A 24,746-nucleotide genomic window follows, 5' to 3' on the forward strand; every position below is an offset into this window, starting at 1 on the left:
GTTAATAGGGCTTAACAAAAAAAATCAAACCCATGAAATTAGGGTAAGAATCATTTGAAAAGAAAAATAGAAGACTTGTATCTGTATTAGCGATAATCATGTAGAATGCCAAGAAGTGTCTTAGGTCTACAAACTCTCTTTGGACCTAGCAAAGAAGCTGACCCATATGGAGGACCCATGTCTTAGGATCATATTTTTCTTTGGACACATTTTATAAACAGGTATGTACAGTGGCCAGTACATGACACTGTCCTATTACAATCTGAAATCACCAGAAGTCATCAGCATGAAGGATGAAAGATATAATACACACGTAAAAAGCTAAAGCTTATACCAAAAAGAAGGAAAACTGACCTTAGAATATGGATGTATTCAAAGCAACTTCACGTTTAACCTTCAGAAGAGGAGATATTTTAATTAACAATGTCAAACATTGATTTAGTGGGTGGGGATCTTAGCTGAACAGCTTGGAACTATTGTGAGTCCTCGGGAGGAACTTTGTCACTAGGCAAAAATATTAATACCCAAATGGCTCACACAATATTCATTTGCAATATAATGCCAAATAAAATTGAGAATATTTTTTCTTCTAAGATATGTTCTGAGCTTAAAGAATAAATATTACTAAATATTTGACCTTACAGAGAAAATTTTGCTAATCTGCTTAAAGTGTATTCTTTTAGAAATTATTATAATTTAAAGAGTTCCAAGTTCACAAAAATTATTTAATTGAAATTATTCCTGTTTCTAGAGTCACTGTCCTATGAGGGCTTAGAAGAATACAGAATTAATGTATTATCTTTCAAAGCACTTCTGTGTGTGTGATACTGAGGCTTGAATCCAAGGCATTCTTACTGAGATACATGCCCAACCCTTTTTAGCTTTTCTTTAAAAAAAAATTTTTTTTTTGAAACAGTCTTACTGGATTACTAAACTCCTGCCTCAGCCTCCCAGAGTGCTTGGATTACAGGCCACCACATTCAGCTCAAGGTATTGTATTTTTAAGAACTCAAACTAAAAACTGATAGCCTCTTTCAATCAAAGAACTGCACACGTCGGGCGTTTGACCAGGTTGTGGTATTTGTGTGCAAGATCCACAGCCGTCCGTCCTTGCTGAAAGGGAAAAGACCACAAAATTGAATTCCAATGATTTCCCATTTTGTTAACTCCATGGAAAAGATAATTTACTTCTTCTTCTGTAAAGTTTTTACGAACTCTTCTTTTTTTTTTTTGGTCTTTTTCTTTTTTATCAGTACCAGGGACTGAACTCACGACCACACACTTGAAAGGCAGGCGCTTATGCCGCTGAGTTAAATTCCCAGCCCCACGAACTCTTCTGTTTTCTGCAATTAATAAAAATTGTAGAATACATTAGTACTTGCTAAAAAAAAAGAGAAGAAAAGTGTTCGTGAGACCCAAGTAAGTGCTAACTAGAAACTACAAAGTAAGAAACCTTCACGGCTGGGATACTGATCATATCCATTTCAGTTTTAAAAGCAAACACCTAATATTAATTTAGGTGCTACCAAGTGACTTCAATAATTGTAACTTAAAAAAATTGTAACCTAACCTACCATAATGATATCCTTAATACATTTCAACCAAGAAACAAAGTTATAAACATTTCATAGTTAATGTAAAATTCTTGTAAATACTTACCTAACAGATTCAGTCTTCCAAAGAGCTCCATTAACTTCGTAAGATAGAATACTAACACTTGTTATTCTAAGAATTAGGTTTAATACTTTTAAGAAGGATCTTTTGAAAGTTAAAAAACACAATCACTACCTATATAGGTGCTCAGTTTGATTAAAAGAAAAAAACAGGGAACATGATGAAGAAAATTTTTTGTTTATCTGGGTTTGTGTGTGTGTGCATATTAATTATTTGGAATAGAACCTAGGGCATTCACTCTTACCAGTTTTTTTAATTTCTTAAATTTTGAGATAGGGTCTCACTAAGTTGCTAAATTACCCAGGCAGGCTTGAACTTGAGATTCTCCTGCCTCAGCTTTACAGAGTGATGGTATTTCAGGTATGTTCCATTATATCCAGGTTGACTTCCTGGCTTTTGAGCAATACTTTCTTGAAAGATTACACCAGTTAATAAGCAAATATTTATGATGATAATTACTAGGAAAAACTGTAGGTTTATTTTTTTTCACTTGTTGACTCATAAAATCACTGCAGATAGATGCTGGAGTAGTAATTTGTATTTTCACTTCAGGGTTCTATTTACTTTAGGACTGGATACAGTTGTCCTTGGTCACTCTCAGAAAATCTTGCCCTTGAAAGCCAGAACTATTATTTGTTCACCTGTCTAATATAAGAGCCACAGTTTAGACCTTCTAAAATAGAAAAGAAAATCTTACCAACAGAAAACTGGGAAAATAATGTAAATATCATTACTTAACAGTATTACTCAAAAGCCAGCTCTATGAGGGCAGGAACTTGGGTCTAATTTGTTAATTGCTGTATTCCCAGTACCTTGATTAGTATCTCAAAGGAAGTGATCACTAAATATTTGTAGAGGAAAAAAATTACAGCAATACATACTCCAGTGCATGAAAGCTTCCATTTGTGAACAATCTGGTTCACAAAAAGAAGCATTCAGCAAAATTTTGCTTCTGTTTGCAAACTCTGAACCCTGCATTGAGTGATGAACATGACTACAGCCATCTTCCCCAGAATCACAGGAAAAATTAAGTTCATTAATCAATGTGCTGCTGTATTATTGATTAAATTCTCTCAAAACTCATCAGTACTTGATATTTTTGAGGTTACTAGAAAACTGAGGTTATCCAAGAAATAGTTTTTAGCCTCATTTGCTAAATGATTTGAATTCAGTATAATCAGGAGTAGATAGGCTAAAATGTGTGTGGGGGGGTATTAAGGGCCTGGAATTGTTCATGTAGTCATTCTTTTCCATTCTAGCTGCCATCTCTATGATTCCTGTATTTTGTATCTGTGCCCAAATCCTTAAAGTCTTCTACACCAGTGTACTGGGCAGGCTGGAAGAAGGAAATGGCTGTGCATGCTAAGCCTTAGCTTCTTTACTGCTCGGAATATTGAACGTATATATTAGGGAGAGCAAGTAAAAATGGACAGGAGGGTTCAATTCCAGAAATTCTATTTATTTTTTGTCCTTTTTTTGAGACGGGGTCTCGCTATGCAGTTCAGGCTGGCCTTGAGCTCACTTTGTAGCCCAGGCTGGTCTCGAACTCGCAACAATCCTCCCACTTCAGTCTCCCGAGTGCTGGGATTACAGGCGTGAGCCACCACGCCCGGCTAATTCCAGAAATTCTTACTTTCAAATCCTTTCAAAAGGCCAGGCATGGTGGTGTATGCCTAATTAGCACTTGGGAGGCAGGAGGACCGCTGGAGTTCAAAGGCAGCCTGGGTTACACAAGTGAGTTCACTGTCAGTCTGCACCACATACTAAGATGCTCAAAACAACAACAAAACAAAAAAATCCTCTCAAGCTACCAATCCACCCTGACAGAGAGCTCTGAGGAGGAGCCCTGGACATTGCAGTGGTCCAGGACTCACTTTGAGTGTAGGCTGTAATAAATGAATACTGGTAAAACCACAAAACAGAAATTTATGAAGAGAAAAAAATAGCAAAATGCCAAATAATAGAGGTGTGTTGTGAAGATATTTAAGACCAAGAAAGGAAATACACAACTAAAAAATCCTATATTGACTTACATAGTAAAATCATCTTCAGAGCTTCATGAAATGGGATAATTTATACATTGACTATATTTTTTCAGGATGCCTTTGTAAATTCTAAAAAAGCAGGTCAAATTATTAACTATTTGGTTGTAGCCAAAGTAACTCTAACCTATAAATTAGATGTATGATATTCATAAGCTAAATATTAATAGTATTAAGATCACTCATAATCAATGTATAACCATAATTATGCTCTTTAACCATAATTATGCCCATTTAATGGGGCTCTAAATTTTGATATGTAAATGGACATAGAATATTTTTAGTAGTTATATATTTGCTTTGAGGACATGGTGAAAAAAAATCTCATACTCATTTGATTTCAAGTCTTTCTCAAGAACAAGATTTCAAAGTGCAGCATGTCTCTATGGAAGAAAATTTCTAGTAGCTTCTACAGGAAATAGTACTTCAAAACCTGAACTCCTCCACAGTGGTGCTGTATTTAATTTACATGTAGAAATTTTAACCCCGAAAAAGATTCAGATATATAAAGTAAATTGGACATTTCTTTCAAGTTTTTGGCAGTGAAAATAGCCAAGTAAGTATTACATAAGGCAAAATGTTTCTTAGATGTACCAAGTCCATATGTCTCTGTAAGAAATAATATAGAGGTTCTACTGATGTTACCAATCTCTGGGATACTTGGACACATAATGTACTCAACAGTTTAATCTTAACCTGCAGGTATTAACTAGATGTGAATTGAAGAAAATAATAATGTTCTATATATCTCTTTGATAAATTTGGAATGGAAACAAACCAGAAATATTAATTAACCCTGCAGTGAAACTAAAATTTCCATAAATTAATTTTTAAAGCAGCATTCTGAATTTTAAGCAGGGTATGTTATTAAGATTTATACTATTTGTCTCATCAAGTTTGACTTGTGAAATGCTAGAGTTATGAACAAAAGCCTTCTGCAAAGTCTCTCTGAGGCAATTGTACACAGGAGAATAATTCTATTCTTAAAATAGAAATGTGACCCAAAGGATAGAACAAAGGCTTTTGGAGAAGGACTCATCACACTTGAAACTAAGGTGCTGATATTTACTATTACAAGACTGAAAGGAAATACTATCTATAAACAATTAACACGTAGCAGGTGCTTATTAATGTTAGTTTTCTCCTGTTCCTTCCCTAGCTGGTAGGCACTAGATGAGCAAACACAACGAAGAAGGGAAGGGCACGGTGCCTTTACACATAGCAGGGAAAACCCTTATCAGAACAATAGGTTCTCTTTTAAGATCCATTAAAATGAGACTGGGAACAACCACTCAGCTCTTGTCTTCTTTCTTAGGGGTATGAAATTTAAATTTATTTAAAAATTAAGTATATTCACTTATTCCTCCATGGATAGATTTATTAGTGAGTTGTCTTCTACGTGGGGTCAGCAGAATTTCTGAAAAATATGGAAAACATTTAACAATATAAGTATTAGTGTATCAATTACATGAGTCTAATACTCCCCACCCCCCACAACTAGGCAGCCTTAGGTGAAATGGAAAGAATTTTAAACCACCATAGACTGAATCTGCTTCCTAGGTACATTTTAAAATGGTTGCTTAGAGACAGGTTTTCTTTCCACATTATTTTAACCACTATTTTTTAATATACTTAATACTGATCTATAGACATAATTATAGTTTTAAAGGTGCAGAATTAATTACTTTTGCTACAAATAAGTGACTTCCTTAGTTCATTTTTATATCTGTCTTCAGCTTCCACAATGACTTTGTGACGATCACACTGGTATGGGCAAGAGTGTAAGAGCTTGGTAAAATTTCGGCTATTCAGGGGTTTTCCTAATGTTATGCAACCTAAAAGAAAACAAATTAAAATAATGCATAGATTTTACAAAATAAATTATCTACTAACAAATCTATGAAAACAAATATCTACATGATAGTAACTGAAGTCACGAACTTAACTATAAAAATTGCACAAAATTCAAAGTCATGCAAAAGAGTGAAAAAAACAAATACATTATAGTAATACAAACACTGGAATACAGGTGTGAACAGACAGCAATAGTATAAAGAAAAACAGTAACTAAACTGGGTGCAGTGTTGCACACCTGTTATTTCAGCTATTCTGGAGACAGAGGCAGGAGGATCTTAAGATCAAAGCAAGACCTTGTTTCAAAATAAAAAAGGTGGGAATATAACTCAGCGGTAGAGTGTTCCTGGATTCAATCCCTAAGCATCACACACACACAAAAGCCAATCATCTTTTATCATTTAAGCATTTTTTAATTAGTACACATTTACAGTATATAATATTTACATTAATCATAGCACATTAGTATACATCATAACACATCTTAATGCTTAAGCATTTTTAAAAATTGTATTAAAAAACGATTTCAAAACAAGATAAAAGAGTAACAATGGCTAATACATTATGTATTGTTATTGTTATTTAAATTAGTTACTCAGAGTACAAGATATAGGGTTTTAAGCATTTTTAAATGGAAAATTGTAAACAATAAGAATAAAGGGCAGAACATGCAAACCACCATATATCCATCTCCCAGCTCCACTAATTATTAACTAATATAATATAGTTAATCAAATTTTGACTATACTATATATACACTGAAATGCTTGCATTAAGGTATCAGTGTAATCTAATATTCAGTGTTCAAATTTCCCCATCAATTCAAAATTTCTTTTTACAGTTGGTTGGTTAAATCATGACCCAAAGTTCATCATTACCTGTGTAGTTGATATCTCTTTTGTTTTTATTTTTTACTTGTGTATAGTACTGGTGATTAAACTCAGAGATTCATATACATTAAGTATGTACTTTACCACTCGGTTGCTTCCTCAGTCCTTGAGGTGTGTACTCTGTAAACTGGTAATTAAATCTGCATGAATGATCAGATTCATGTTCAAGTGTTTCTGCTATAATGCCTCACAAGTAGTACTGTGTGCTTTTCACTGCATCATATTAAGAGGCATTCATCTTTTTTTTAATGTCAAAATAGATCAGTAGAGTTGGGTAATGTCAGACACACTATACACGAATTGAAAACAGTATGATTTCTCTAAATTGGGAATGAAAGTGGATGCTGCTACCTCGTTTCTGTTTCACAATGATTTGTATATAGTTCTTGCTTTTTATTGCAACAATCACTAAAAAATTCAGCTTTATAAAGACACAGCATCATTGTGGTAGGTGCAGTGGCACATGGCTGTAGTCCTACCTACCCTGGAGACTAAAGAACCAGAGGATCACTTGACTCAGGAGTTTAAGGGCACCCTTGGTAATATAAGAAGATCCTGTCTATCAAAAATTTAAAAAAGACAGCCAGGGATTTAGCTCAGCAGCATAAGCTCCTACTTGATAAATGTGAAGCTGTGAGTTCGATCCCTGGTACCAAAAAAATTAAAAAAAGACATGGCATTCAGAGGAATGTGTTATAATCTAATGTTGAAATGATGAACTATCTTGAGTTCATGTGCTATCTGAAAGATGGTCATTACTGTTGTATTTATTTTCTTTAACTTAAAATACTATTTAGTACCCTTGTGAATTCATTGCAGAGCTCTGAGGTGTGGGTGATCTATTTGGAAATTGTGGCTTTAGATTCAAGAAAGAAAGAGTTCAAAGGAATGGTAGTCAACAATACAGACACAGAGATGCTAAAGTGCTAAGGTTTTTTTTTTCCCCCATACGAGGTTGTTCTATGTATTCCATGCTGGCTCAAACTCACTGTCTGCCTATGTAGTGCAGGCTGCCCTCAAAATCACAATCTCCCAGTCTAGAGTTCCTTAGTGCTGGGCTTATAGGTGTGCACTACCAGACCTAGTAAGAATTTTTTAAAAATCATTGGTTTTAGAAAGAAAAACAATTTGGTAATGACTGACTTTTATTTTGTTGGTTTATTTATTTATTTGAAATAGTCTCACTATATAGTTCAGGTTGGCCTTGCATTCACTACATAGCATTAGCTGCTCTGGAACTCACAGTGATTCTCCTGCCTTGGGCCTCTGAATACTGGGATGAAAGGTATGTGCCATCACACTTCACAAACCTTTAAGGTTAAATAGCATGGAGCCAGAAGAGACCCAGAAGAGTGAAGTAATTTTGGGCAACAAAAGGCACAGGGATACCTGATTTCAAGCTATACTACAAGCAATAGCAATAAAAATGGCATGATATTGGAATAAGAACAGATACATGGATGAATCAAACAGAACTAAAGATAAATAAACTCCACTTAGACATATCAGTCATTTGATCTTTGACAAAAGAGCCAAAAATAGGCCTGGGGATTTAGCTCAGTGGCGTAAGCGCCTGCCTGGCAAGCATGAGGTTGTGAGTTTGATTCCCAGTAACAAAAAAAAAAAGCAAAAAATGTATGTTAGAGGAAAGAGAGCCAATAGGGTTAGAAAACTGCTTATCTATGTGCACAAGAATGAAACCGAACTTTCATCTCATACCGTATGCTAAATTAAAATTAAAATGGATCAATGATCTAAACATTAAAATAGAAACACTGTATCTACTGGAGGATAAAATAAGTAAAACACTTGATGGCATAAGTATAGGAAAAGATTTTCTAAACAAAACTCCAATTGCCCAAAAAATAATAGGAAGATTATATCCAACACAGGGGATACCAGACTAAAAGCTTCTGTACAGGAAAAGAAGACTCAGTAAAGAGACAACTTCCAAAATGGGAAAAATTTTTGCCAGCTACTCTTCAAACAGAGGACTAATACACAGAATATACAAAAAACGCAGAAGAAACTTAAACCACATAAATTAAAGATTCAGGCAAGAAACAGGTGAAAGAAATAAACACACTTCATAGTGAAGAAATACAAATGGTCAACAAATATATGAAAAAAATCAACATCTCTGGCCATCAGAGAAATACAAACTAAAACATCTTACCCCAGAAAGAAATGGCAATCATTAAGAAATCAAACAATAATAAATGCTGGCAAGGTTGTGGTGAAAAAAGAACCTTTTTTCTTTGTTGGTGGGAATGTAAACTAGAACAACCATTATGGAAATCTGTATGAAGATTTCTCAAGGAATTGAAATTAGAAATTTTGTATGGCCCAGGAATCTCCCTGCTACATATCTTCGCTAAAGAGCTTAAGACATTATACTATAGTGATACATGATACAATGTGATACAATGTTTATAGTAATACAACTCATAATAAATAAATCCTGGAGACAGCCTGTATACCCATCAACAGATGACTGGATAAACAAAATGTGGTATTTGTATATAATGGAATACCACTCTGCTATAAAGAATGACACATTTGGTAGGAAAATGGTTGAACCTGGAAAATATAATGTTGAGTGAAATAAACCAGACACAGACGCTTAAATACTGTATGGTATCCCTCATTTGAGTAAAGTACAAACAAAAAAAACTAAAGAATAGATAGAAGGGCAAAAGGAGATAGATCTCTTGCACTAGGGATGTGGTCCAAGGGGAAAGTATGAGGGGTAAGGAGTAAGAGAAGGGCAAATAAGTAGAATAAACATAGGCCATGTATAGGAACCTCAATTAATGTAAACATTATATGCCGTAACATGTGCTCAGATTAGTAATATCAACAAGAATGAAAAATGGGATAGGGGATAGGAAGGGAAAGCAAGGAGATTTTAAAAAAAAACCTGTGGTAAACACATGTAATTACTCCCCAAGATGACTGTAAACTACATAAAGTGCATACATGTAATAATGAAATAAAAAATTAAAAATGGAAAAATAGTGATACTCATTTCTATTTATTTTTTATTTATTTTTGGCAGAACTGGAGATTCACTCCAGAGTCTTTGAACTGAGCTACATGCCTAGCCTTTTAAAATTGCTTTTCATTTTAAAACAAGTATCTCAATAAATTGCTTTAAGTTACTCACCCTGGGCCAGAAATTATGATCTTCCTGCCTCAGCCTCCCAGAGTGCTAGGAATATGCATGTGCCACCAGATCTGGCTAAGAACAGTGATAGTCTGAGCTAAATGTGGAGGGAGTTCCTTTAATTTTCTCAGTAGAGTGCAACAGTAAGCATGAGCAAGCTAAATATGTGTGTGTGTGTGTGTGTGTGTGTGTGTGTGTGTGTGTGTGTATGTGTGTGTGTGTGTGGTTCCTGCAAACCCAGCACTCAGGAGGTTGGGATAGCAGTACCAATGTTCCATCCAGTCCAGCCTTAGCTTCATGAAGAGTTCAAGGCCAGACTGGGCAACATAGTGAGGCCCAGTTTAAAAAACCAGGAAAAAACCCAACCCAGTAAACATTAACAAAGAAGAAATACTGGGGTATAAAAGAAGAAAAGAGATGGAATAAGTACTGTAGAACACTATAGGGCATGGAACATTATAAACATTTATTATAAAGATAAAAATAGATATTAATACTTAATGCCTGTTTGGAGCATAAATACGTATCTATTTACTTGATCTCTAAAAACATGAAAGATGTTTATTTTGCTCAGTGAAGTTAAATCTACAGATTGCACTAATTGTGACTTAACAGCAGTACAAAGTGATAAATGGGTATTAACTATATTATGTAAACAAATGTTGGGAGTTTGATATAATGCAGGTAGATGGTATTAATTTTAATGCTTTCATGCTCCAGATTGTCATTTCTCCAAAAGAATAAAGTTTAAGTGATAAAGGTAGAACTTCTGTTAATTCTAGTAAAAAGGATTAAGACCTATTATATACATGAACTAACTCCCCATGATGTATGCAATTATGTACTAACAAAAAGAAAAAAAATACTAGCTAAACATATAAAGCCTTGATTACAAAACAATTACAACTTAAAAATATTTACCTGAGCATCTATAATTCAACATTTTGGAACAGTTGTTAGTTGATTGAAAACTGACAACTTCTTTATTGATTATGTCCGAACATAATGTAAATGGATCTGGAAAAAAATTGGAAAACGTGAAATTTTTCATTAATGAGAATGGTCTTAACATTTACAAAATTTATTAACTTTCAATATTTTCATACATTTTAGCTTATTACTACACATCTGATCATCTTGGTAGAAAAACACAAAGATTCTGAACATCAGTAAAAAGTGCTAGAGCCATTTACAACAGAAAGAGCTTACACTGTAGAGAGTAGATACATCAATGTATACTTTTAGCTTTATTGGTCACCTAAATACCTGTTTTCTTGAAGAACAAAAAAAGAATATGTTGAATTATACCTATTTCTGGTAACTGCTCCTTTTTATTCTGGACAATGTGAGCTGGACGTTTAAAAGCATGGTCACTAAAAAATGAAACAAACAACATCACAATTAAAAAAGACAGCAAATTACTAAAAGTAAAGATAAACTGTTTAGGACTAGGTGTGGTGGCATAGCCCTGTAATTTCTCCTACTTGAGAAGCTGAGGTAGGAGGATCTAAAGTTTGAAGACAGCCTGGGAAACTTTGCAAGTAGCTCAGCGGTAGCATACTTGCGTGGCTTGTGAAGCCTTAGGTTCAATCTTCAGTATTAGATAAAACAGCCGTGTGTCTGTGCATGCGTAACTGTTTATATAAGCAGTGTGATTCTGGTGCTTGGTAGGTAAGAGAACTTGGAAGCAAGTTCTCCCAAAATTCACTGCAATAGTTTGGATGTGTTGACCATCCCTCAAAAGTCCACATATAAAAGGTTTTGTCCCCAAGTTGGCACTTTTGGGAAAAGTCTGTGAGCTTTTAGAAGGTGGGATCTTCTAGGAGGTCCTTAGGTCACTAGGTATGTGCCCTTGAAGGAGATCCTGGCCAATTTTCCTCTAGTTTCTTGGCCATGAAGCAAGTAGTGTGCTCACATCAAGATATACTGCTGTTGTCAGAGGCCCAAGAGCAATGGCACCTCATTCCCTCTACTATATTTTGCCTCAAATATCTTTACTGTAATGACATAAAGCTAATACATCTATGAAATTCTTCCAAAGTAGGGTCTGCAACAGTTAAAGCCTTGTTCCTAGAATTGGAGTTATATAAATTTTCCAGGAACAATAGTAATGATACCGGTAGAAACATGGAAGAAAAGCATTATAAAAAGACGAAAGAAAGAGGCCAGGGATTTAGCTCAGCAGCTCAAGCACTTGCCTGATAATCACAAAGTCATGAGTTTGAATCCCCAAAAACAAAACAAAACAGAAAAAGGAAGGAAGGAAGAAGGAATGAAAGAAAAAAAGGAAACAAAATCAGTGGGAGAAAAAAAAGCATGCAGGGGTAGGAAAGCAAAGTATTAATGATAATCATTTAGGATCTACATTTAAAAAATCTTGAAGTAGGTGTGGGATACATCTGTAATCCCAGCTCTCTAGGAGGCTGAGGCAGAGAAAGATCTTAAGTTTGAGCCCATCCTGGGCAATTTAGCAACTTAGCAAGATCCTGTCTCAAAATAAAAAATAAAAAGGGTTGAGGCTATAGCTCAGTGTGAGGGCCTTGGCTTCATTATCTAGTACCATGGGAAGAAAAAGAACCCTTCCTAAGCTGGCCAACTGGTAATGCATAAAGACCTGTAGTCTCAGGAAGCAGGAGGCAGGAGAACTGCCTGAGCCCATAAGTTTAAGACCAATCTAGGCAACACAGCAAGACATTTCAAAAAATAAAACGATTGCCAATATATTTTTGTGTCTGATGAATAAATCCTTAATCAATAAATGTAAGTTTTGATTACTATCACAGTAACAGATAACACAGTAAGAAGAGCTGTACACTGGAAAATAGACAAAGCAATAGCTGTGTTTATAGAAGGCATTTTTATATTTATTTATAGAAGGTACTACCATCAGAGGAAAAAGCATTTAAAAATGTAAGTACCAACAACTCAGTTGATAAAAATAATACTAAAAACACAGTTGAAGTAGTATATTAGTCAGATTTTCTATTTCTGGGACAAAATATTCAACTTTCATACTTTAAAAGAGGTGAAGTTTACTTTTGCTCATAGTTTCAGGGGATTCAATCAATAGTCAAGTTAGCTCCAAGGCAGAGGTATCCTGACAGAAGGGTGTGCAGGAGGGAAGCTGCTTAGTTCATGATGGCCAGGAAACAGAGCAGAGGTCAGTGCCAAAGTGGGAAGGATCCAGGGACCAGACATAGACTCCGAAGTCACTTCCATAACTCACACAGACACACTCAAAGTATGCTTCACTAATCCCCTAGGTGGCTTCAAAGCCAATCAAATTGACAAATACGCCTAACTGTCACAGGTAGAAGTATGAACAACTGTAACGGAAGAGGAAGTAATGGATAGAAGGCTTAGACCACAGGGGAAGAAGGCTGTAGCAAAAGTATACCTCTGTTATACAATTCCCTGAAAAATCAAGTTAAAATTACCATCAAGATCAAAGGGCTTCACTTAGGTTTTCTTTTTTGAGTGTTCTTTCTAAAACTCAAATTTGATTATGTCCTTTAACTTAAAATACTCAATGGCTCCCCTTATCCTGTGAGTTAAAACCAAAAATCCTGAGTAGGATATGCAAGGTCCCTGATGAACTTGTCCATATATACTCATCTAAATTCTTTTGCCAATATTTCCTACTTTATACTACCCCTCAAACCAAATTTTATCATTTTATATCTTCAGTGGTTAATAGTGTCACATACAGTAGCATACAGTGCTTGATAAGTAAATAAATGTACAAGTATTAAACTACACCTTGATTGAGAAACAGAATTCTTTTTGTTAAAAGTCATTTCTTCATGTAGGTTTTGATCACAACTTGAAGTGACTTTATGCAAAGTTTTATTTTGTCCACTGTCAGCATGACACACATTGACTAGATTTGTATTCTTTAACAGTGTCTTGGCTTGGTCATCATTTGCACAAGCTTTAGAAATGACTTCATGGGACTTAGAGCTCCGGAGTTGTCTAGGCTGGCTTTTAACTTTATCTTCTTCTGCTGCGGTACCTCCAATATTGTCTGCAGGATGTTTCAGTGTATCCTGAACATTTATTTTCATGGATGAAATATTCTTGTATTTTTCTCTTTGTATATTTTCCTATAATTAAAAATGATACATTATTTAAATATAATTCATTTCATTATAATCTACATTACATTTTTTTGTGTGTATCTTACTGAAACAGTCTTACTATTTTCAAACTGGCCTACAACTCACTGTGTAGCCCAGGCTGGCCTCAAATGGCAACTCTCCTGCCTGAGTGCTAGGATTACAGGCGTGCACTACAATGCCCAGCATATTTCTTTTAAATAACATACAAAGGCTGGGGATTTAGCTCAGTGGCATAAGTGCCTGCCTTGCAAGCAGGCAGTTGTGAGTTCGATCCCTGGTACCGATAAAAAAGAAAAAGACAAAAAAAAAAAAAAAACCATACAAAAAGCTTATGATCATTGATAGATACATTTAATAAGAGGACACTTTAGGAATAAAAAGGAGTTTATTCAATAAATAGTGTTTGCACAGGTGGGAAGCCATCTGGGAAAATATTGTAGGCATCTCATAATTACATAAAAATAAGATCAAAATTAAGTTGATGAATGAGAAAAAAGATCAAAATATTTAATTTTTAAAATATATATTCTAAAGGAACCATATTTTAATATTCTCAAGAGATGGAAAACTTTTCCAAATATTACCTAAAATCAATAAATCATAAAAGAAAACTACTTAATCATGTAAACATTTTTTTTGAACTGGGTATGGTGGCATGGGCCTGTAATCCTAGCAACTCAGGAGACTGAGAGCGAAGAATATAAGTTCAAGGCCAGTCTGGGCAATTTAGCACAACTGTGTCTTAAAATAAAAATAATAAAGGGATGTGGTTCAAGAGTAGAATTCTTAGCCAGGCTGTGGAGTGTGCCTGTAATCCCAGCCCTTGGCAAAATAAAGCAGAAGGATCTTTGGGAGTTTGAGACCAGCTTGGGCTACAAAGTATGCTCAAGGCCAGTCTGAAAAGCATAGCAAGACCCTGTCTCAAAAAAGACCAAAAAAAAAAAGAGTAAAGAGCAAGAGCTTGCCTAGCACGCGCAGTACTCTAGGTCCAATCCTTAGTGCATGTGCACACATGTACCAACAAACACACAATTTCAAAATCTCTCTGGGAGACCACGACAGACTCACTCAGTGGGAAGAAAGGAGAAGAGCAAAACCAATGGGTATCAAAACACCATGAAATAATAAGGCTACGGATAAGTTTTACCACAGAAAAGTGAGCAACAAGATGAAAAAACAGTTCATAAAACAGAAATACACATAGCTCTTAAGTGAAAAAAAAATCCTCTATCATACATGTAATAAAAGAAATTAATATTAAAGCTACCTAGAGATATCTTTCTCAGATACCCCACTGGCAGAAATAGGGAGTAAGGTAACAGATATTCATGAATGTTGCTGTTAAGAGTATATATTGGTATCATCTCTATGAAGAAACAATATGACAGTAGCTTTCATAAAAAAACTGCACATCTATAAAAAAACCTACAGATTACTTTTAAATGTGTATGATATTAACATTATCAACTAATACTTTAATGGCTAAAAGTTGAAAATAACATTTATCAGAAAGACTGCCAGTATATACATCTATCAGAATACTCTGAGAAATAAAAAGGTGAGTTTCTAGGTAAAAATGAATTAAACAAGCAGGTGTGGTGGCACATGCCTGTAATCCAAGCACTCAGGAGGCTGAGGCAATAGGATCATTATGAGTTTGAGGCTGGCCTAGGCTACACAGTGACTTCAAAGGCCTGGTTGAACTATATAGTGAGGCCCCACCTCAAAAAAAATTAAACATATCTGATTGTGGTTCTCTCAATAAAACCCATTAAATCAACACTTTTAAAAGGACATGAGCCATAAAAACAAGAAACAATGGAAGACAAAATACAGGCAACAAAAATTTCAAAACTGGAAATCAAAGAGGTAAATGATAATCTAGTTAGATTTGGCAAAGTGGATCCAAAGCTGGCAGTGGGAGAATACAAGAAACTATCTAAAATACACTGTGAAATCTTCAAAAGGTTTAAGAATTGGAGTTACAAAGAAACTCTAAAACAGCATTGGGAAACCTATGGCATGCTTTTTATTGTGTGTTTATGACAAAAGATGTTAATGTAGAATTGTTTCTTCTAAACTACAACCTCAGTGTTCAGGTTTAATAGCAGCGCTGGCACACTGTGATAAGTAAGTGGGTTTGGGTAGTAATTTGGCACTTTGTCTTTAACAGTTCACCATCACTGCTCTAGAAGGTAGGGTGAAGCTGTAGGTAAGACCAAGACTGGAATAAAGTCTTTCATAAGCAGCTGGATTACTAGATCTCATTCTCCATGTAAACTCACTTAACAGTCAGTTAAATGGTATCAGAGGGACCTCCCTCTTGTACTTCCTTCCCAAGGCTGGAGGCGCCAGTCCAGCCTTGATACAGTCTCTGCCCTGCAGGACTCCAAGCAAAGATGTCAGAATGCTATACAAGAAACAAAGACTGAAAGTGGGTACGGTAGTGCAGGGCTGTAATCCCAGCACTTGGGAGGGAGGTTGAGGGAGGACCTCCCAAATTTATAATCAGTCAGAAATACAAATGGCTGCTGATACGTACTACTAAAGTTAGGGCAGTCTTGTAAGACTGAGCCCTACCTAACCTGTGAGGTTCTTTGCTAACTCCAGGAGTTAATTTCAGAATTTAAACATCTTAGCAGTGGCAGAGATAGATTGCTGGTTCAGAAAAACTGTGCACACCTGCTATGACAAGGATGAAACTTGAAGACATTATGCTAAATAAAATAAGCTATACACAAAGAGACAAGTTACACCACTACTTATAGGAAGGCCCTAAAATATCAAATTTGTAGAGACAGAAAGTGGAAGAGTAGTTAACAGGGATTAAAGGAAAGGGATAATAGGAAGTTACTGTTTAGTGAGTGCAGAGTTTCAGTTTGGAATGACCAAAAAGTTCGGGTGACTTACACATACTTAAGTATCCCTAATAACATTGGATTATACATTCAAACATGGTTAAAATGATCAAGTTTATACATATTTTTACCATTTTTTAAAAAGGAATGAAGTTCTGATACATGCTACAACATGGATGAACATTGAAAACATTATGCTAAGTGAAAAAAAGTCAAATCCAAAAGCTACTGTTTTTTCCCCAACCTTGAGGACTGAACTCTAGGTCTCCACACTGAGCTGCATCCTCAGATCTTTTAAAATTTTTTTCTTTTTAAAAATTAATTGTGGGCTGGGAATTTAGCTCAGTGACTCAAGCACTTGCCTGGTAAGTGCAAGGTTGTGAGTTCAATACCCAGTACCAAAAAAAAAAAAAATTAATTGTATGTATGTACGCATATATTTATTTATTTGACAGGCTCTCACTAAGTGGCCTGGGCTGGGCTGGAACTTGTCATGCTCCCACCTCAGCCTTTCAAAGTATTGGAATTACAGGAATGCACCAACGTGCCTGGCAGCGCTACGTACGTTCTGATTCCATTTTGTTTCCATATTTGTTTCCAAATATTTAGAAACAAAAGTAGACTAGTGGTTGCCAGGGAGTAGGGTTAAATGGTTGCATGATACTGTGAATGTTCTTAGTGCCATGGAGTTGCATATTTAAAAATAGTTAAAATGGAAAATTTTATGTTTTATATATATATAGATGTATATATCAGAATTTAAATGAATCATAAAATAGTTTGCTAAACACACTTAATTGTACACCACTAGTGGGTGAATTATATGATATATGAATTACATCTCAATGGTGCTAGTTTAAAAAAAGAATGAAGTAGTAATATATACAATTCAGCAAACCTTGAAAACACTGGAAAAAGTCACTCACAAAAGACCACATATTACATGATTCCATTTTTATGAAAAATTCTGAGCAGGTAATCTTATAGACAGGAAACAGATCAATGATTGCCAGGGGCATACAGAAGATGACTGCTAAAAGGGCAGTTTCTTGGGGTGGTGAATATTTCTAAAACTCATTGCAGTGATAGCTGCATAATTTTCTAAGCATACTAAAACCAGTGAGTCATATATTTTAAGTGGTATGGAATATGAATTATATTTCAATAAAGCCACTACCAAAATGTATATATTCACATATATATTCATAAGTATATATACATATAGCAAGAATTTAGAGTTGCTTATACTAGTATTAAATATATTAAATAGGCTAAATAGGTTAGCCTACTTACCTAAATATTAAATATAACCTAAATATCCATCAATAAAAAGTACTGGTTTATAGCACATCTAAAATACTGGTTAATACTTAGTTTTTAATCCAGTGTTCAATTGTTATGTTGAATGCAATATTGACTATATGTTGAACCAGTATCAATGATGTAAAATATATATAACATGAAAATTTTAACTATTTTTAAATATGCAATTTTGTAGCTTTAAGGACACTCACAACCTTGTGCAACCATTAGCCCCAGCCTCTGGTAACCACTGCTCCACATGGAGATACACACACACACACACACACACACACACACACACACAGAGTTATGAGCCACACAATGATGTTTCAGTCAACAACAGACTACATATGACAGTGGTTCCATAAATGAGTTGAAATATTGCTATTACCTAGTAACACTGTACCCATCATAACGCAATGTATTACTCATGTTTTTGTAGTGATGCCACCATAAACGAACCAACTGTATTGCTAGATAAAAAGTACAGCAGGTACAATTATGTGTAATATGTAGTACTTGATAATAACAAATGACTGTGTCACTGGTTTACATATTCTGACAATTTTAGAATATATTCTATTCATTAAAAAAACCAAATTCACTATAAAACAGTGTGGTGTTTTAGATCAGCAGCATCCTCACACATCTTTTTACTGCATCCCTTTTTCTTCTTCAGGGTGGCCACTGAATGTAGAGCCTTTGCACTGACTACAACCACAGCCCTTTTAAATTTTTTATTCTCACAGGGTCTCACTAGGTTACTCAGGCTGAGCTCTAACTTGCAGTGCTCTTGCCTCAGCCTCCCAGTGCTGGAATTATAGGTGTGCGCCACCACAACTGGCTCTACTGTGTGTCTTGATTGCATCAAGAGGCCAAATCAAGTAACTGTATAGGTGTACTGACATTCTGCTGTTCTCACAATGATGAAGCTGTTGTGTGGATGCATTTCTTAGGATGTATCTGTCAAGTGACATATGATTATGCCTGCAAGTATTTATTGGGTGTGTATATCTGAGGTTGGGTTGACAGGGGGAGTGCTAGATCTCATAGCTCTTATATTTCACATCATTTCATTCATAATTTTTGCTTTACAAATATTTTTTGTCTATGTCCAAGATGTTTTCTCATGTATTACTACTAAAATTTACATTTAAAAACATTTTTAAAAAATAACTTGGGAAGAAGAAAATATTTTATACCCTAACCTCTAATGTTAACAGTATCTGAAAAAAGTTCTATATTCTTTGAAACAAAGAAGCCAACCTTATTTTCTTCTCTTTCAAGCAGGTCTATTCTGTGCAGGATTTCCTTTGCAGTCTTCCGGTGCTCTTTAAGATTCTTTTCTGCTAAATTTATATCCTTTAATTGTTCTGCTTCATTTTCATCAAAAGAGTACTCTCCTAGACTTAGAGACAGTTTCTCGGCTTTATAATATGAAGGGAAAAGGATGGGTTTTTACATTACTAGAAATGTAACATTTTAAGGACAATCTCTGCCCCACCTCACCTCTTGTCTAAATTTCATTCATCTAGGTTAAGTATACTAAATACAAAGGAATGAGAGGCCAGGGACTCAAAAGTCATAAATTAAGACTTTTCAGAATTACAAGAAAAAAGAACAACATGAAAATGTTACTCTGGACACACAAATACCTTTAGGAATATGGATATTGGTTTAACGTAGGGTATTTTGTTGTTTTTAATGCAAGAGATTGAAGCCAGGCACTCACACATGGTAAGCATGTGCTCTATCACTCAGTAACATCTTCAGCTACAAAGTAATTATTTTTAAAAACAGTATTCATGAAGTGGTTCTTTCCTGTATCTTTTAAATGTTTTAAAAAATATATTGCCCAAATTTGTATTCCACAAAAACAATCTTCATAATGGCTACACCCTCTGTGCTTCTGCCACATTAGTCATCAATTCCCTGAATGCACCCAGCTCCTTCCTGTCACCAGCCTTTGCTCCTCACTGCTGCTCAGGCTCATCACTCACCCATAATAAATAGCCTTCTTTTGCCTTTTTACTTTCTTCCAAAGACATTTCTAAGTCTAGGTCTGATTCCTTTGTTATAAACTCTCAATCACCGTAGCCCATCTCTTCATAACCCTGTGTCTTTTTGTTGTTGTTTGTTCTGATTTTTTTTTTTCCTCATCCAAAGATTCAAATGTTCTGACTTTTTGAGATAGGCTCTCACTCTGGTCCAAGTAAGCCTTGAATCTGCTATGTAGCTCTGGATGTACGTGAACTTTTTTTTTTTTTTTTTTTTTTTTTTTTTTGTCTTTTTCTTTTTTATCGGTACCGGGGATCCAACTCATGACTGCCTGCTTGCAAGGCAGGTGCTTATGCCACTGAGCTAAATCCCCAGCCCCCTATACGTGAACTTTTTTGATTCTTCTGACTCAGCCTCCATGTGCTGGGATTACATGTGTGCCCTAGCATCCTGGCTTCCCTCAAGTCAATTTATAGTAATATATAACCTCATTCTAAAAATTTTATATTGGTGTATATTTATGTAGTTAAACTAAGCTGAGTACATGTTTTTATAACTGTATTCCCAATGCCCAGCACACTGCCTACCACATAACATTTTAGCATATTTTAAATAAATATGTGAATGTCTTATATATTATGATTTAGTAATAAATTACTCTCAATTCTTATATCCTAAAAACTAAATCTGGCCACATGGCACAAAATAAGTGAATTCTCTCTACTGTTGCTATTTGTACATGCTGAAAGTACCCCAGATTTTATATCTAAATTATATACTCTGTTTTTCAAGTATAAGAAGAACCTGGAGGCTAACAGGACCTGGCTTATTGGAACAGATATAAATTCTTTTTATAAACTATAGTTGCCATTTTCTTATATAAAAGTAAACTTACTAATTTTTTTGCAGTTGTGAAGCACAAAAGTGGCAGCTTTGTTTAGTTCCTCATTCTGAGATTCAGTTAAAGCTTGTATCATGAGTGGAAGACCATTGTTTTTAAAAAGGTCATACTGATTTTCCTCTGGAAAATATATGTAAAGTTAAAATAGAAGACAACTATTTCATTGTAAACTATGAGGCAATAATCTTCGGGATAATCACATAGTTTTAATTTTTTAAAAATAGAGAAATAAGTAATAATTTCTGAGATGTAGCCAAATTACTCTTTTTTTTTTTTTTTATTGGTACCGGGGATCAAACTCACAACCGCATGCTTGCAAGGCAGGTGCTTATGCCACTGAGCTAAATCCCCAGCCCCACAGATTACTCTTAACCATGCGTCACTAAGAATAACCAAACTAGGGCTAGGGAGATAGGTCAGCAGCACAGTGCCTGCCTGGCAAGCATGAGGTCTTGAGTTCAATTCCCAGTACAAAAAAAAAAAAAAGTGAACAAACTGCCCTTACTTGGTTTGAAAAAAGGTACAACAATCATATGTGGTGGTACATGCCTATAATCACACCACTTGAGACACTGAGGCAGGAGGACTGCTGCTGAGCACAAGACCAGCCTGGGCTACATAGTGAGTTAAAGGGCAGCCTGTACTACAGAGTGAGACTCTGTCTCAAAAAACCAAAAAGCAAAAAAAAGGAGTAGGAGGATGAGGAAACAAGCACAGAGCATAGGGAGGTAGCTATTACAGTAATCTTGGTGAAAGTGCCCAGAGTTGAGTGCCTAAATTAAGAGGGTAACACAGGCAATGGATAGAAAGTGATAAAAAAGGACAAAAGGAGTAGAACCATAATTCTTAACGACCAACTGAATACAATGAATGAAGGAGGATGCAGAATTAAAATAACTCGTTGGGTCCTAAATGCCTGGGAGAAAGAAATACTTTAATGACTAAGTCATACTTTCATATAACCACAGGGAAAAAAACCAAACATATATTTTACTACTGTTTTAATAAGCACACTACATAAACCCATACTTAACCACAATCCTCTGTGCAATGACCAAGAGCAAGAATGATGCTAAATTTTTCTGTTGAATCCAGACTTTCATGAGGCAGTAACGCCAGAAGTTTTGAAACAATGCAGTACTTGGACAATACCACTCCAAAAGTAGCTATTAGTATAAAACAGAAAAAATAGTAAGTACAATTTAAAACTTATAAATATACATATGTTTTTCAGCCCTTATCCAGAAAGAGTATTAAATATATAATATCTAATACACATATATAATATCTAATATATATGAGCACATATGTGTTAATATAAACTCATTGTAATAAGATGGCTTACTATAATAATCCCCCCAAAGCGATTTTTTTTTTTTGGTACCAGTAATCAAACTCACATCTTTGCACTTACTAGGCAAGTGCTGGGTCTGCTCAACTAAATCTCTGGCCCCAAAGCAAGTTTTTGGTTCTGTACAATGATGTAAATGCAAAGTAATACCATCTTCTTAAAAGCTGAGTATATTCACTTTTATCTTACACATCTCTTCTTATCCACATTGGATACTAATAGCAAAGACCTATCTACATAATCAAATCCTGCCTAATATTAAAATAGTCTCTTAACTGATCATGGTTCTGCTGATGTTGGTTTTTTTTTTTTTGAGACAGGGTCTTGTCAGGCTGGCCTGAACTCGAGGTAATCCTTCTGTCTCAGGACACCCAAGTGCTAAGATTATAGGCATGAGCCATCATGTTCAACTTGTGCTAATGTTAAAGATACAATCAAACATAATTAACTGGGGTCTCCCTATGTAATTCAGGCTGGCCTTGAGCTCACTTAGTAGCCCAGGCTGGTCTCAAACTCGCAAAGATCCTCCCACCTCAGCCACTGGAGTGCTGGGATTATAGGCCTGAGCCACCACGCCCAATTTAAGAATTCCATTATTTTAAGCCATCTTCGCCTCATAGGACTTTTACTAGAGTTCACCCAGAGTCTAACAATATTGGTGCCAAGAATAGGTTTGTGGATTCCTTAAAGGATTTTGCCTTGATAAATTTTCTCTCTGGAGCTAAGCACATAACAGGCACTCCATCACTACTTTTTTTAAACTACTTTTTCAGTTATTTGTGATTGCCAATAGAGTCTTGTATTATAAAGATTTACAGATTATCAAGTTAGACTTGGAGTCAGAAGGCCTAGATATGAACTCATAGGAAAATTATAACTTCCATGATGTGGGGAAAGAAATTTCTAAAGTTCCTTTCCACTTGATGAGAAGCTTAAAGTCTAATTTATCGTAGTGTTTAATCTATCTTTTCAACACTCACCATGCTGAACGCAAACAAAATTCAGTTTTAAAAAACTAACAAGAATTTTTCACTCACGATTATCAGCAATACATGCATCCATTGTCTTTGTAACCATCACTGCAAGCTTAGCACTGGAAGGAGTCTTGTGTGAATCAGATTCCAGCTGTACAAGAACTTGAGACAATATATCCAGTCCACCCACAGATATAAAGTATTTCTGAACATAAGCTTAGGGAATAAAATAGCAGAACTATTAGTGTCAAACAAGGCCAGCATATGATTTCATTCAATTAATGTGCACCAAATATACCATTAACTAGACTTTTCAAATACTTACTAAAAGTCCCAAAATTAAAGAATTAAAAAATCTAATCTTTATCTGTGCATTAATATAGTTTTAAAGAATAGATTCATTCATGTAGGTTAGTATTAATTTTTTGTTGTTGCTTTTTTCAGACAAGGTCTCACTATACAGTTCAGGCTGGCCTTAAACTCAGCATGTCCCCCAGGCTGGCTTTGAACTTGTCACTACATTCCTATCTCAGCCTCCTGAGTGCAGAATTACAGCTATGTGCCACCATGGTTGGCTGCTTGGCACTGAAATTAACAAACTGTTGATTTTCTGAATTCCAGCATAACTTATTCCGTGGATTGCTAAAATCTACAAAAGGGCAAATTATTAACTGTTTTAAAACCACATATCTCACTGTTCTATTTACATGTAATTCTTTCTACTTTAAGAAGATTATTACTGAGCAATATTTTAAGCACAGGTCCAGTGACAGACACATGTTTTTCAAGTCTAAAGCCTTTGTTCCTTGTTGAAATGATTCTGATGGGGAAATATTCCACAGGTCTATAGTTAATAGTCTTCATAGCCCTTATCATAGAAATCAGATTATATAAAATAAATATGTGGTCTAGTTATAATTCTGCCACAAATCTGTTTTTCCAGGTTAGCCTAGTTCTACAAATTAAAGCCAAGATGATTTAAAAGCAAAAATCATCCAGGCACAGAGCCACACATCTATAATCTCAGCTACTAGGAAAGCAAAGGCAAGGGAACTGAAAAATTCAATGGCAGCCTGGGAAATTTAGCAAGAGGCTAAAATAAAGTCTGGGGAAATAGTTCATATTAGAGAACTCCCAGATTAATCCCCAAGATCATACACAAAAAGGCAAGAATTAATTTGCATATTGCTCAACAAAACAAAGATATTAATAATCTACAAATATCACATCACAAATTTTATACACCTGAAAAACTGTAAGGAAACATTATTTAAGGATAAGCAAACATTTCCAATATTACAGAGACTCCAAAACAGCTTCTTTACTAAAATGTATTTTATGGCAAGTGCAAGATCCTGAGTTCAATTTCTAGTACCCATCCCCAAACAAATAAATATATAAATAAAATAAAAATAAAGGAGTTTGGCAAGTGCAAGATCCTGAGTTCAATTTCCAGTACCCATCCCCAAACAAATAAATATATACATAAATAAGATAAAAATAAAGAAGGAGTTTGTTTTGGAGAGTATGGGCTCAAACTCAGTCTTACGTATGGTACAGAAGAGCTCTATCACTGTGCTATACTCTTAGCCCCACAAAAAGTATGTGTTTTTAAGTG

The 24,746-nt window shown here is 35.1% G+C and overlaps 1 protein-coding gene across 5 annotated transcripts in view; it reads right to left on the bottom strand.

Annotated features, from left to right (window-relative positions):
• Window positions 1–388: 388 nt before the first annotated feature.
• Terb1 (telomere repeat binding bouquet formation protein 1) overlaps window positions 389–24,746 on the bottom strand; it is a 45,116-nt gene continuing 20,758 nt past the window's right edge. For 4 of the 5 annotated variants that reach the window (XM_063247462.1, XM_063247464.1, XM_063247460.1 and 1 more), the window contains 10 exons: window positions 23,192–23,344; window positions 21,838–21,969; window positions 20,798–20,923; window positions 19,171–19,331; window positions 13,386–13,729; window positions 10,935–10,999; window positions 10,548–10,643; window positions 5,402–5,551; window positions 5,074–5,133; window positions 389–1,343 (listed from right to left, as the gene is read on the bottom strand). In XM_063247462.1, coding sequence (XP_063103532.1) covers window positions 1,039–1,343; window positions 5,074–5,133; window positions 5,402–5,551; window positions 10,548–10,643; window positions 10,935–10,999; window positions 13,386–13,729; window positions 19,171–19,331; window positions 20,798–20,923; window positions 21,838–21,969; window positions 23,192–23,344 — 1,592 coding nt within the window. In that variant the 3' untranslated portion in view covers window positions 389–1,038. The remainder of the gene's footprint in view (window positions 1,344–5,073; window positions 5,134–5,401; window positions 5,552–10,547; window positions 10,644–10,934; window positions 11,000–13,385; window positions 13,730–19,170; window positions 19,332–20,797; window positions 20,924–21,837; window positions 21,970–23,191; window positions 23,345–24,746) is intronic. The other variant, XM_063247463.1, reaches the window with a different exon arrangement.

Source organism: Cavia porcellus, unplaced genomic scaffold (genome assembly GCF_034190915.1).
Source record: "Cavia porcellus strain 051 isolate PalLab524CR breed Dunkin Hartley unplaced genomic scaffold, mCavPor4.1 scaffold_4, whole genome shotgun sequence".
In the NCBI taxonomy this organism is placed as follows: Eukaryota; Metazoa; Chordata; class Mammalia; order Rodentia; family Caviidae; genus Cavia; species Cavia porcellus.